Raw genomic sequence first — 13,615 nt, 5'->3', positions numbered from 1 at the left:
GATCAAGGTCAGTTATATCCTTTCGCCTTTTGACATTTCTTCTCCCAGGAGTTGAGGAGCAAGAAAGAGGTCCCCAGCTGGGATTATGAACGACACAAGCAGACGCACCCTCCACTTCACTATCACTATTATTTTGCTTTGTAAAAAGCCACGCACTGCATTCCACATAACATCTTTTTCTGTAGTTAGGGAACGAACTTGAGCACCTAAGGCTGAAAACGCAGCCAAAACATCCTTTAATGAGGGTTCACTGTAATAGGAATATTAGCATGAACATTGGCAGATATATCACCATCAGAAGATTTATTCGAAAGAATACTAGAAGATCTAGACCTTCTAATTCTATCCCTTTCAAGTCGCTTAATATAGCGCTCAAAAATAATCCAATCAGAATCAGACAAAGACTTGCATTCATTACATCTATTATCATATGAACAAACCTGACCTCTGCAATTACTGCATATTGATTGCGGATCAACCGCGGCTTTAGGAATACGTGTCTTGCATCCTCTAGCACACTTACGATAGTCAGCCATTTTGTCAACAGAAAAAAAGTCCTGGTCTAAATCCAACAGAGTCTATTTACATCAATAGTGAAAAAGTCAAAAGAATATTCATACACAGGCAGCAAAAGTCATCAACAATAATCAAAAAGGTACTTCACCAAAATGTAGAAAGTTAACTAGCAAAGCGAAAAGAATTTCCTGAGGTGCTGATTCGATCAACGACAGAGAATTTCTGAATATTGTTGGGAAAGGTTCTGGTTACCTCCTAGTGATGGCGCTCATGTATGACCACCTACTATCATGGTGGCGATCGCCGCGAATTTTGAATTTTCTGTCGTGATGCGACAAAACGCGAGATTTAAGCTATATACATACAACTACCAGGGAAGTTACATATTTAAAAATACTGTTTTTAGGCGTTTTTTCAGAGGATGGGAACGTAATAATTTATTTTTAGTTATTTTATATGGGAAAAATTGATCCAAGAACGAGCGAATTGACATACGAGCTCGGGTCCCGGAACGTATTAAGCTCGTATCTCAAGGTATTACTGTTTAGTATTTCAATAGGAATAAAAAATACTGGAAATGCATAAAAAATCAAATCGGGTTCTCATGATAAATAAGCTAGTCGCATATTTTTTTTTTTATACAAAACATAGTAAAACAAGAAATAAAATCCTATATAAATGCACAAAAAGAAATATTTTGGCCTTGTTATATAGCTTTTCTCTTTAGGACCTCTTGGCAATATTCAGTTACAACTAAATATTCAGTTAAAACTCTATCTTATTTTGTCATTCTCATTGGTGTTTTTACAACACTGATATGAAAATATGATATTTTAATTATAAAATAAATTTTTGAATATACTTACCCGGTGAATATATAATAGCTGCTGCTCCAGCGGCTCGACAGAAAAACACACAAAAACTCGCGAGCGATCGCTATGAAGGTTGCGGGTGTGCCCACCAGCGCCAACTATCGGCCAGATACCGCATATGCATGTAAACAAGCCTCAATTCTTCTCGTCCCGCTGCGTCTCTATTGGGGAGGAAGGGAGGGCCTTTAATTTATATATTCACCGGGTAAGTATATTCAAAAATTTATTTTATAATTAAAATATCATTTTTAAATATTTAACTTAGCCGGTGAATATATAATAGCTGATTCACACCCAAGGTGGTGGGTAGAGACCAGAGTTAATTAAGTTTACAGCGTATATGCTTAGAGTTTTTGACAGTTATAATATAACAAAACCCAAATATATAGGTACCTGGTAAGGGAGTTGACTTAGACGATTACTCTGCCTTGTAAGTCTGTCTTCCTCACGAAGCCCAGCGATCCTCTTAGGATGCTGAAAGACTCCCAGGAGCTGAAGTATCAAGGGCTGCAACCCATACAACAGGACCTCATCAAACCCCTAATCTGGGCGCTCTCAAGAAATGACTTTGACCACCCGCCAAATCAACCAGGATGCGAAAGGCTTCTTAGCCTTCCGTACATCCCAAAAAACAATATTAAAAAACATTTCAAGAGACAGATTAAAAAGGATATTGGAATTAGGGTAATGTAGTGGTAGAACCCTCACCCACTACTGCACTCGCTGCAACGAATGGACCCAGTGTGTAGCAGTCCTCGTAAAGAGTCTGGACATCTTTTAAGTAGAATGACGCGAACACTGACTTGCTTCTCCAAAAAGTTGCGTCCATAATACTTTGCAGAGATCTATTTTGCTTGAAGGCCACGGAGGTTGCTATAGCTCTTACTTCGTGCGTCTTAACCTTAAGCAAACATCGGTCTTTCTCATTCAAGTGAGAATGAGCTTCTCGTATTAAAAATCTGATAAAATATGACAAAGCATTCTTTGACATAGGCAATGATGGTTTCTTAACTGAGCACCATAATGCCTCAGATCTACCTCGTAAGGACTTAGTACGAGCTAAATAGAACTTAAGAGCTCTAACAGGACATAACACTCTTTCCAGTTCGTTGCCTACGATCTCTGATAAGCAAGGAATATCAAAAGATTTAGGCCAAGGACGAGAAGGCAGTTCATTTTTGGCTAGGAAACCAAGTTGAAGTGAACAAGTGGCTTTTTCTGTAGAAAAGCCGATGTTCTTACTGAAGGCATGAAGTTCACTGACCCTTTTAGCCGAAGCCAAGCACACTAGGAAAAGTGTCTTGAGGGTGAGATCCTTCAGGGAGGCTGAATGTAATGGCTCAAACCTGTCTGACATGAGGAACCTTAGGACCACGTCTAAGTTCCATCCAGGAGTTGCCAAGCGACGTTCCTTAGAGGTCTCGAAAGACTTAAGGAGATCTTGGAGATCTTTATTGTTGGAAAGATCTAAGCCTCTATGCCGAAAGACCGAAGCCAACATGGTCCTGTAGCCCTTAATCGTGGGAGCTGAGAGGGAGCGAACATTTCTCAGATGTAAAAGAAAATCTACGATTTGGGCTACAGAGGTACTGGACGAGGACACAGATGCTGACTTGCACCAGTCTCGAAAGACTTCCCACTTCGACTGGTATACTCTAATGGTAGAAGCTCTCCTCGCTCTTGCAATCGCACTGGCTGCCTCCTTCGAAAAGCCTCGAGCTCTTGAGAGTCTTTCGATAGTCTGAAGGCAGTCAGACGAAGAGCGGGAAGACTTTGATGGACATTCTTTACGTGGGGCTGACGTAATAGATCTACCCTTAGAGGAAGACTTCTTGGAAAGTCTACCAGCCATCGAAGTACCTCGGTGAACCACTCTCTCGCGGGCCAGAGGGGAGCAACCAACGTCAACCTTGTCCCTTCGTGAGAGGCAAACTTCTGCAGTACCTTGTTGACAATCTTGAATGGTGGGAATGCATATAAGTCCAGATGAGACCAATCTAGGAGAAATGCGTCTATGTGTATTGCTGCTGGGTCTGGGACTGGAGAGCAATAGATTGGAAGCCTCTTGGTCATCGAGGTGGCAGAGGTCTATGGTGGGTTGACCCCAAGTCGCCCAAAGACTCTTGCACACGTCCTTGTGGAGGGTCCATTCCGTGGGAATTACCTGACCCCTCCGACTGAGACAGTCTGCCAAGACGTTCAAGTCTCCCTGGATAAATCTCGTTAACAGGGAGACGCCTCGATCTCTTGACCAAATGAGCAGGTCCCTTGCGATCTCGTACAGCGTGAGGGAGTGTGTTCCTCCTTGCTTGGAGATGTACGCCAAAGCTGTGGTATTGTCGGAGTTGACCTCTACCACTTTGTTTCGAAGGAGACTTTCGAAGTTCATCAAGGCCAAGTGGACTGCCAAAAGCTCCTTGCCGTTGATGTGCATGCTCCTCTGACTTAAGGTCCACAGACCTGAGCATTCCCGACCGTCCAGGGTCGCACCCCAACCCAAATCCGACGCGTCTGAGAACAGTACGTGGTTTGGGTTCTGAACTGCTAGGGATAGTCCCTCTCTCAGACTGATATTGCTGTTCAACCATTTCAGGCATGCCTTTACTGGTTCGGAGACCGGGATTGAGACCGTCTCTAATGTCTTGTCCTTGTTCCAGTGAAAGGCTAGATGGAACTGGAGAGGCCGAAGGTGTAGTCTTCCTAGCGAGACAAACTGCTCCAGGGATGATAGAGTTCCTACGAGACTCATCCAATTCCTGACTGAGCACCGTTCTCTCCTCAGCATTAGTTGGACTTTGAGCAGGGCTTGATCTATTCGGGTGGCAGACGGAAAAGCCCGAAAAACTGGACTGCGAATCTCCATCCCTAAATATAGTATAGTTTGGGATGGAATCAGCTGGGACTTTTCTAGGTTGACCAAAAGTCCCAATTCCTTGGTCAGATCCAACGTCCAATGAAGATCCTGCAGACAGCGATGACTGGACGAAGCCCTGAGAAGCCAGTCGTCCAAGTACAGGGAGGCTCGGATTCCCGATAAATGGAGGAATTTTGCCACATTCCTAATGAGCCTCGTAAACACGAGAGGAGCAGGACTGAGGCCAAAGCACAGGGCCCGAAACTGGTATACCACATTCTTGAAAACAAACCTCAGAAACGGTTGGGAATCTGGGTGTATAGGAATGTGGAAGTACGCGTCTCGTAGGTCGAGAGAGACCATCCAGTCTCCCTTTCTGACCGCTGCTAAGACTGACTTCGTGGTCTCCATAGTGAACTTTGTTTTCGTAACAAAAACGTTGAGCGCACTGACGTCTAGCGCCGGTCTCCAACCTCCTGTCTTCTTTGGGACTAGGAAGAGACGGTTGTAAAACCCCGGTGATTGAAGGTCCGAGACTTTCACCACCGCTCCCTTCTCTAGCAACAGAGACACTTCTAGGTTTAGGGCTTGTCTCTTTGACTCCTCTCGGTACCTGGGAGAGAGGTCTATGGGAGTTGTCACTAGAGGAGGTTTGCGTACAAACGGAATTTTGTACCCCTCTCTGAGCAACCGAACAGACTGTTGGTCTGCGCCCCTCTTCTCCCAGGCCTGCCAGAAGCTCTTCAATCTGGCTCCTACCGCTGTCTGAGGCTGTGGGCAGTCAGACTCTGCCACGTGAGGACTTGGCTCCTCTCTTCTTTCCTCTCTTTCCCTCGGCACGAGCACTTCCCCTGCTGGGAGCTCTGCCACGAAAGGGCGGGATAAATCTGGATGCTGGAGTCTCGATCCTGGGTCTTACAGCAAAGGATGTAGAAGGAGTCCCTTTGCGAGCAGAGGACGCCATCAAGTCATGGGTGTCCTTCTGCACAAGCGAAGAAGCTATGTCCTTAACCAATTGTTGCGGAAACAAAGACGTTGAAAAGGGAGCAAAGAGCAGTTCTGATCTCTGACAGGGAGTAACTCCTGCCGAAAGAAAAGAGCAAAGGGACTCTCGCTTCTTTAAGACTCCCGACGTAAAAGAGGAGGCGAGCTCATTGGAACCATCGCGGATGGCTTTATCCATACATGACATGATAAGTAAGGAAACATCTCTGTCAGCAGACGAGATTTTCCTACTTAAAGCTCCTAAGGACCAGTCAAGGAAGTTGAGAACTTCAAAGGCCCTGTATACGCCTTTCAGCAGATGGTCAAGGTCCGAGGAGGACCAACTTATCTTCGAGCGTCTCATGGCTAGGCGGCGGGGAGAGTCTACGAGGCTTGAGAAGTCACCCTGGGCAGAGGCAGGGACTCCCAAGCCGAGAACTTCTCCCGTGGCATACCAGATGCTCGATCTAGACGAGAGCTTTGACGGAGGGAAGGCAAAGGCCGTCTTCAGGACCGAAGTCCAAAGGACCACGTTGCAGCACAAGGTAGAGATCACTGGAAGTTCTGCTTGATCCTCCGAGGTGGAGTCTCTATGAGAGACCTCTCCCGTGAACGAGAGGTGCCCTACGTAGAAGAGACTTTAACACACTCGTGGTGAACCCATTAGGGCCGTTGGATCAGCAAGCTGATCCAACGGCTCTTGGAAGAGCGAGAAAGCACTAGCTTAGTAAAGGCTGGCATGTTAGCAGGTAAGCCTAGAGCAAACTCAGACGGTGGCGAACGAAGAGCAACGGTAACAAAGTGATCGGGAAAAAGCTCCTTGAAAATTAACATGACTTTCTTAAAGTCCATCGAAGGAGGAACCGTTCTAGGCTCGTCTACATCTGAAGGATGGTCATCATGATAAGGGTCAGCAACGTCCTCATCTGAAGGATCTTCGTCCGACAACTGCTGAGTAACAAGCAAAGGGGTTGGCAATGCTTGACACGCAGAGTCCACACGCACTGGTGCATCAGTAGCAGTCCAGGACGCTACGTCATGTAACTGCTTAACAGCCTGACTGTCAACAACAACAGGAGCGGGAGGACGCTCGACGTCAACTCGAGACTGCTTTGACTGCCTAGACTGAGCAGTCAAAACAACTCTAGACTGCGGTGTTGGACGCTCAGCGTCAAAACAAGTCAACTCCGCTGGTTGGCGAACGTCCTGAACGTCAACAAGAGCATTAGGAAGTGGATGAACGTCCATATGCGGCTGAAAGTCAACACGGGACTGCATCGAGTGAGGCTCTACAAAGCGTGACTGACGTGACTTAGTAACGCCAACGTCAACAGGACGAGCAAAGGCTCGTTTTGGCGGCTGAAGGCCAGGATCTCGATTAGCTAAGCGGCGAGGATCATCGTGAACCTTTTCAGCAGAATAGTCTTCCATAAGGGAGGCGAGCTTGATCTGCATGTCTTGCAGTACAACCCATTTAGGATCACCGGGAATGGGTGCGGTAAAAGACGGGGGTAACGTCTGAGACTGCACAACCTTGCCTACACCAAGACTCTCTGAGCCTGAGTAACGTTGCTGCTTAGGTGGCGAGCAGTCTTCCGATGACTGCAAAGGGTCAGAGCTGTCCCAATGGCTACAACCAGGACGCTGGACCTGTCCTGAAGGGACCGACTTTCGCTTCAAGGGCCTTGAAACCTCGCTCCACGGTTTCTTATGCGAAAAGCCTTCGGATGACGAGGAGAAAATGGTCTCTCTCGTCTTATGGTAGGGGTGGTCTTGATGAGACACGCCTGTTACCATAGAGGGAACGTCTGTTCGCTGATCAAGGCCTCTCGAACCCATAAGTCGTACGACATTACTTCTCCCCTGGGCTTGGGAGCTTGCAAGAGGTCTCGGACTAGGCGAACGACAGGCACGAACAGACGAACCCTCGGTCGCAACACTGAAAACACTTTGCGCACTAATCACTTTCCCACGATTTTCCGCTGTGGCACTCTGACACTTTAGCTCTTTAACGTCAGCCATGAGTTGATTACGATCTGTTGCTAACGACTCAACTCTTTCGCCCAAAGCATGAATGGCACGTAACATGTCCCGCATTGATGGTTCCCGAGTGCCAGTAGAGGGTTCAGGCACAACCACTACAGGGGAAGGAATAGGTTCAGGGGCATGGGGAGAGGAAAAATCTACTGATCTAGAGGAACTCCTCCTCACCCTATCTCTCTCTAGCTTACGAGAATACTTGTCATATTCGAGCCAATCGAATTCCGAAAGGCCCACGCATTCCTCACACCGATCTCCTAATTGACAGGTTTTACCCCGACAATTAGAACACACAGTATGTGGGTCGAGAGAGGCCTTTGGAAGACGCCTATTGCAATCCCTAGCATTACACTTACGAAATCTAGGAATTTGAGAAGGGTCAGCCATTTTGAATTAGTCAAAGAAAGTCCAAAAAACAATCCAAGTCATCAACAATTAAATCTGTCCAAAAGAGAGTTCAAGAGTTTAAGTTGAGGATAAAACACCTGCACTGCGAAAGCTCAAACCAAAATGAAGTACTTCACCAAGTCTGTTGAAAAAACTCCAGGTTATACAGCGAGTAATGATACGTCTTGTCGTTAAGGCCGACAGAGAAGAATTGAGGCTTGTTTACATGCATATGCGGTATCTGGCCGATAGTTGGCGCTGGTGGGCACACCCGCAACCTTCATAGCGATCGCTCGCGAGTTTTTGTGTGTTTTTCTGTCGAGCCGCTATTATATATTCACCGGCTAAGTTAAATATTTAAAATTTTAAAATTATAACAGATTTGTATTCAAGTCACAGCACGTTATCTAAACCTGACATTTTCATAAAAAATGAACTGACCTAGAAAATATTTTTCTTTCTTTTTTAAATAATCTTTAAATATAAACCCAGTATAGACATTGTTATCCTCATACATTGAGAAGGTGAAAGATATTTAGTACCTGAAGAGAAAAAGACCAAATCGGTCTGCTGATAGCTCTTCACATGAGCACATTGGATTTCAGGCCAGCTAAAGGGAAGCAACTCCTTCCTAATAATGTTAATAGGCCATTCCGACAAAAAAAGTGGTGATGGAAGAAGGGCACTTCAGCTATGAGTGATGGTTGTGTGAACAATTTTGATACAAAAATCACATTAGTTACGACAAAACCAATACTACGCTCAAATGTAAATCTAGGTGGAATGCATCAAGTAATCCAGACTTCGCTAATTTAGGACTGTTGGATATTTGTGAGACCCTCAGATTAATCTATGCATCATAACCCATAACACAACAATATTCTAAGATCCATAACATCATTAAAAGATTTCACATACAAACTATAAGACAAAACTTATGCCAATATGCTAAGGGGAAAAGCTTTTAGTACTTCTGAAGTTCCATTGATCCAGCGACCAAATTATGATGATCATTCCACCATCTGGTTATAGTTGAAATAAAACTTGTAGAATATTGTGTAGTATTGTGCCTTATGATGGATATGACATGCCCAGGGATTTGATTTTCCTACAGTTAAATTCAGTCATTTTAATTTTTAAAAAGTGATTAGGATTTATTTTTAATAACAGCATAGTTTAAGCACCGATAGTGGTTATTATCTAGAGATAAAATATCTCATTATACAAATGTTGGCACTGTATTACGATAGTATACTGAATATATTTTACTTTTGCAACTATGTACCTAAATCTATTGCATGTTAATTGTTTTTTACTGTTTTATTTGGAGTATATTATTTATTTTTCATTTATATTTAAATATTTGCACTTATTTTGTATCTTAGATTTGTTTAAGTGTGCACAAACACTTCCCACACTCACTTACTCTTTGTATATGAATACTGTTCTGTCAAATTTTGTTGTATGTAAAGTATGTCAAATTGGTTACAGGGCCACTTTACCAAATTTATTGAGTACTTTCTGTACATTATTGTACAATCACCATGGATAGATGCAATGACAGTAATGGAATATATATGAACTGGAAAAGAGTATTTCTTTTTCCAAGAGAAGAATACAACTGTGCTTGGCCAAAAATCAGATCACCTTTATTATTGCCAACGCACAGGTATACTATATAAGCAGAGAGGAATAATGAACGAACAAGATAGGAAGGAAAAACGTTACGAAAATTAGGGATCGGACAGTTAATTACGTGACGAAGAGAGGCAACTCGCTTTTCTGCGACATCCTCAAGCCTAAAGTCACCATGTCAGAAACATTTCAGCAATTGTAGATAACTCACCAACTCTCCATTTAAGTGTGGTATTTTATTGCTCTATTTTTCAGCCTGTTCCCATATCTTCAATGCTTTGAATTAATTTAAACCACTAAGAATGAAGGAGCATGTACACCGACTTTATTTGTAACAAAAATTGAGAATAAACATGTTATGTTTTTTGTATGAATTTCTTTTCATATCTATTTCCCATTTTTCAATTGAGGTTGTCAAATCCTTTTTTACCTTTAAAGATTGGAAGGACCCGCAATGAATCCAAGATCATAACAACAACCAAGCTAGAATAAGAATTTTAAACTAACGATTCTAATCATATAATTACAATTAACAATGTTTTTCTTTGACTTACCTAGATTCATCTTTCTTCTCCTTCTCCTTTTCTCTCTCCCTAAAAATGGAAATAGCAAAAGGTTATTACTCTCAAGACCACTATTCAAATTTAATTCCCAATTTCTTTTCAAGAAATTAAATATAAAAAAAAATTCTTATACTGTATTGTATTAAAAATATTATAAATAAAACGATCTTGTGAAACACTATGTCTACAGGGGGGAAAAATTTCTTTAACCTTACTTTGCACATAATCTTTGTACATGGAACATACATACAGATATGAATTTTCCATCTCATATGATTCAAAAGATATAGCCAAAGGAGAAAAACTAAAAGTTGACACGACAGACATTTCCATTAATAGATAGCCTAATTTTACATTGAGGGCATGATGAAAAGTGAAAAAGAAATAATTCACAGTTTAAACTCTTCATCGTTCAGGGCAACACTTAAAAATCCTGATAAATGTACATAAGCATATACTTTTATGACAAAATTTACTTACATAATTACCTAATACAGTTTTCGTAAGTTATATGCTTATAGCAACAATCAAAACAAATTTTAAAAACTATTTGCATTTTTCCTAGATATACAAACCTGAGATATTTATATCGGCTTCTCTTAGTCTTCTCTACAACCAGACAATCAAAGAAAATTGATTGCATCATATTTACTTGCTAAGCAACCACTGCAAATGCAGCTCAGGAAGCCTGCCCATCACGCTTGGTTGCTTCCTAACACACTCTCCTGGTCAAAGACTTGCGGGAGGTAGAGGTACGATCTTTGATAAATGATTCTGGTTTGAAAAGCTAGGAGAAAATACATATTTTTTTTTAAATTTGTAGTTTATTCCTATGTGGATACAAACTTCTGAGTCTTTTATATGGGAGTCTTCATTAGGTGGGAGGAAGTCTCCTTTAAAGAGGTGTGCCCTTCCTCTCTTATAGATACAATTACTATAATTAACCCTTTTACCCCCAGGCTATTTGGAAATTTCCAACCCTTAACCCCCAGGGGGTTATTTTTTTCCCTGCACATTTTGCAGTATATTTTTTTTAAATTACTCTAACAGCCTTAATTTTTGTCATAGAGAGGTCAGGTGGTCTCATTCTCTTGGAAAATGCCTGAATTTTCTCAAAAAATTATCAAAAATATGAAAAAAAAAATTTTTATTGCATTTTTTTGCAAGGACGTATCGGTACGTCCATGGGGGTAAAGGGATGGCTTTTGTGAAACGTACCAGTACGTCCTTTGGGGGTAAAAGGGTTAACAGCAAGAGATCAAAGGGAATAATTTGTGAACCGTGTAGCCTGCTCATAAGTAAGCATGGCTGTCTGTTTTAATCTAGTCTAGAGGATAATATTCTTTGCCACGGGTGAAGTCATATGAACCTCAAGGGTTACATAATACAGTATCAAATATTAAATATACCATCAAAAACTAAAAACTCTAGGAATTCTTACTTGCATCAGGGTGAATTCCAAGTGGTTTCAAGTCCCATTACATACTCTTATAATGAAGAGAATAAATGATGCCCGAGATAAAAAGTTACGTGTCCCTTAAAAGCTTGCAATTAGATTATTTGTTGTGCTGCAACAATCTGGCCTAAAGCGAAGGTGCCTAAAGAACTGAGGGTGTAATCTATAAGATAATGTCCGTAAAAGTGGTTTGTCTCCAATACAAAGGCTTTGAGGACTTGTGCTACCGAGTGGTTTTTGCGGAACGCTACGGTTGCAGCAAACCAGCGTAAATCACAAGCTTGAAGGGGGTTCCTGGCGATGCATCCCCTGAGGATTTATAAGCTCTCATGACTGTTTCTCTTAACCAGAAAGGTATAGTGTTTCTGGATACTTCCTTTTTTGGAGCGGCTAGTGCTCACGAACAAATTAGCAATTCTTTTCAGATACAGTAATTTACCCACTGCTCTCACGGGACAGAGTAACATGTCATCTGGGGCATCAGTTACCTCTTTGAGACAAGATTGCAAAAGAGTTAAATCTGATATAGTTCTCAACCAAATTCTGGGTTTTGGCCCCAAATTCGAAAACAAAAGACAAGGATAGTTCTTTCTACCCTCTGGAATGTGATATTAGATAAGATACACCATGGAATTCTCTTACTCTCTTGGCTGAAGTTAAGCTAAGGTGGAAGACGGTCTTCAATGTAAAAGTCCCTAGTCCTTAGGTTCATAAGGGGCTTGTCTTAAGGCCCGTAAAACTTTTGTCACATCCCAGGTAGGGGGTTTGAGTTCTCGAGGAGGGCAAGACTGCTCAAAACTTCTGAGAGCTGAGTTCTCATGATTGCAAAGATCAAACCCTTTCAGTTTGAACACCTGGCTAAAGAGTTAGCAATCGCCTTTCACTGCAGTGACTGAAAGGGATTTCTTGTTTCTCAAGAACACCAAAATATCTGCAATCAGGTGAATAGTGGCCTTGAGTGGAACAATATTCCCCCAACAACACCAATCACTTAAGATTTTCCACTTAGCCGGGTATACTGCTTTGGAAGACTTTCGGAGATATACAGAAAGCTATTTCGCTGTTGGTCTTGAAAAGCCTTTCTTTGGGAGGAGATGCTAGATAGTCTCAAACCGTATGTGGTTGTCGTAGCAGGTTTGGCCATTCTGGAAGTTCTCTTGGAACTTCCGAGGGAAGTTCCTGGTGGAGCCACAGAACGCTAGGGTTGCGGCGGGACCATGGATATACACTAATGTGCTCGAGGGGGGTCCCTGATGACACTTCCCCTCAGGATTGTAAGTTCTCATGATAGACCTCCCAACCAGTAAGAAGTTGCATTTTCGAAAACTTCTGGTGCAATTAGTGGTCATGCTAAGATTAAAAAGTTTTGCCCTACGATCTATCATACAACCACTTCAGGTGTAGCCTAGGGAGGGCTAGCCTCCTAAGCCGGCAGCCTAGCCGGCAGGGGAATGACTATTCAACCTGCCGGCCGACTGCTGACACAAGACTAAATACTCTGAGTTCCTGACCGAATCCCAAAACTTGCCCTCTGCAACTAAAGGACGAGAGAGAAAAACCCTAGGTTAGCCATGCCTGAATTAAAAATTCAAGACCGCCCTTTGGCTACACTCAAGAGGGAAGGATTACCCTTAAATCTCTAAAATAATTCCAGGAAATACCTATCTCCAATGAATTGATAACCAATACACGAGGGTAACCGGGGAATGTCGAAAGTATATGTTGCCTAGGTTAGGTTACCTAGGCAAGGCGAGATCTCGGTTACCTATATCACCGAAACTCTGATATATACGATCAACGCAGGAAAAGGAAAATTTTTATGCATAAAATATCTTTACAAATATAAAAATGCCTAAATAGCTTCATAAATAAATTATCAATGCTATTTTAAAAACCGGGAATGTCGTTCTACTAACTAAATAACACACCCATCGAATGACAGCGCCCATAGCGCCTCCGGTAACAGGCCTAGCTCCTAATCACAATAAATTACTCTAATTTCACAGTGAGACAGGAACTAAAAACACATATTGTAAAGATTCAATACTCTACTTCTTAGAAGCGAAAGAAGCTGAAGAATGCATAATAAAATCCTATAAAATCGATCAAAATCGCTACAAAATAAAGAATGTTCCATAATGGATATGGCGCTGTTGTGATACTCAATAGTATGAGAACTAGGTTAACCATGATACGGCTCCCCTTCTATTCTTCCACTTCCCCCTCGAAGCATTAACGCTATTAGGGGTGCAGATTGCTATGTGACTTGTCAAGAATACATCCTCTGATATTAGGCGATATCCTTGAG

The 13,615-nt window shown here is 42.3% G+C and overlaps 1 protein-coding gene across 2 annotated transcripts in view; it reads right to left on the bottom strand.

The window, feature by feature from the left end:
* LOC137645783 (RNA-binding protein with serine-rich domain 1-A-like) overlaps positions 1–13,615 on the bottom strand; it is a 191,192-nt gene that overhangs the window by 118,123 nt on the left and 59,454 nt on the right. For both annotated transcript variants that reach the window (XM_068378704.1, XM_068378705.1), the window contains exon 4: positions 9,843–9,881. In XM_068378704.1, coding sequence (XP_068234805.1) covers positions 9,843–9,881 — 39 coding nt within the window. The remainder of the gene's footprint in view (positions 1–9,842; positions 9,882–13,615) is intronic.

The sequence above is a fragment of the Palaemon carinicauda genome, chromosome 8 (assembly GCF_036898095.1).
Source record: "Palaemon carinicauda isolate YSFRI2023 chromosome 8, ASM3689809v2, whole genome shotgun sequence".
In the NCBI taxonomy this organism is placed as follows: domain Eukaryota; kingdom Metazoa; phylum Arthropoda; class Malacostraca; order Decapoda; family Palaemonidae; genus Palaemon; species Palaemon carinicauda.
The sequence above is the reverse complement of the archived record's forward strand: the minus strand, read 5'-3'. Positions and strand labels throughout refer to the sequence as shown.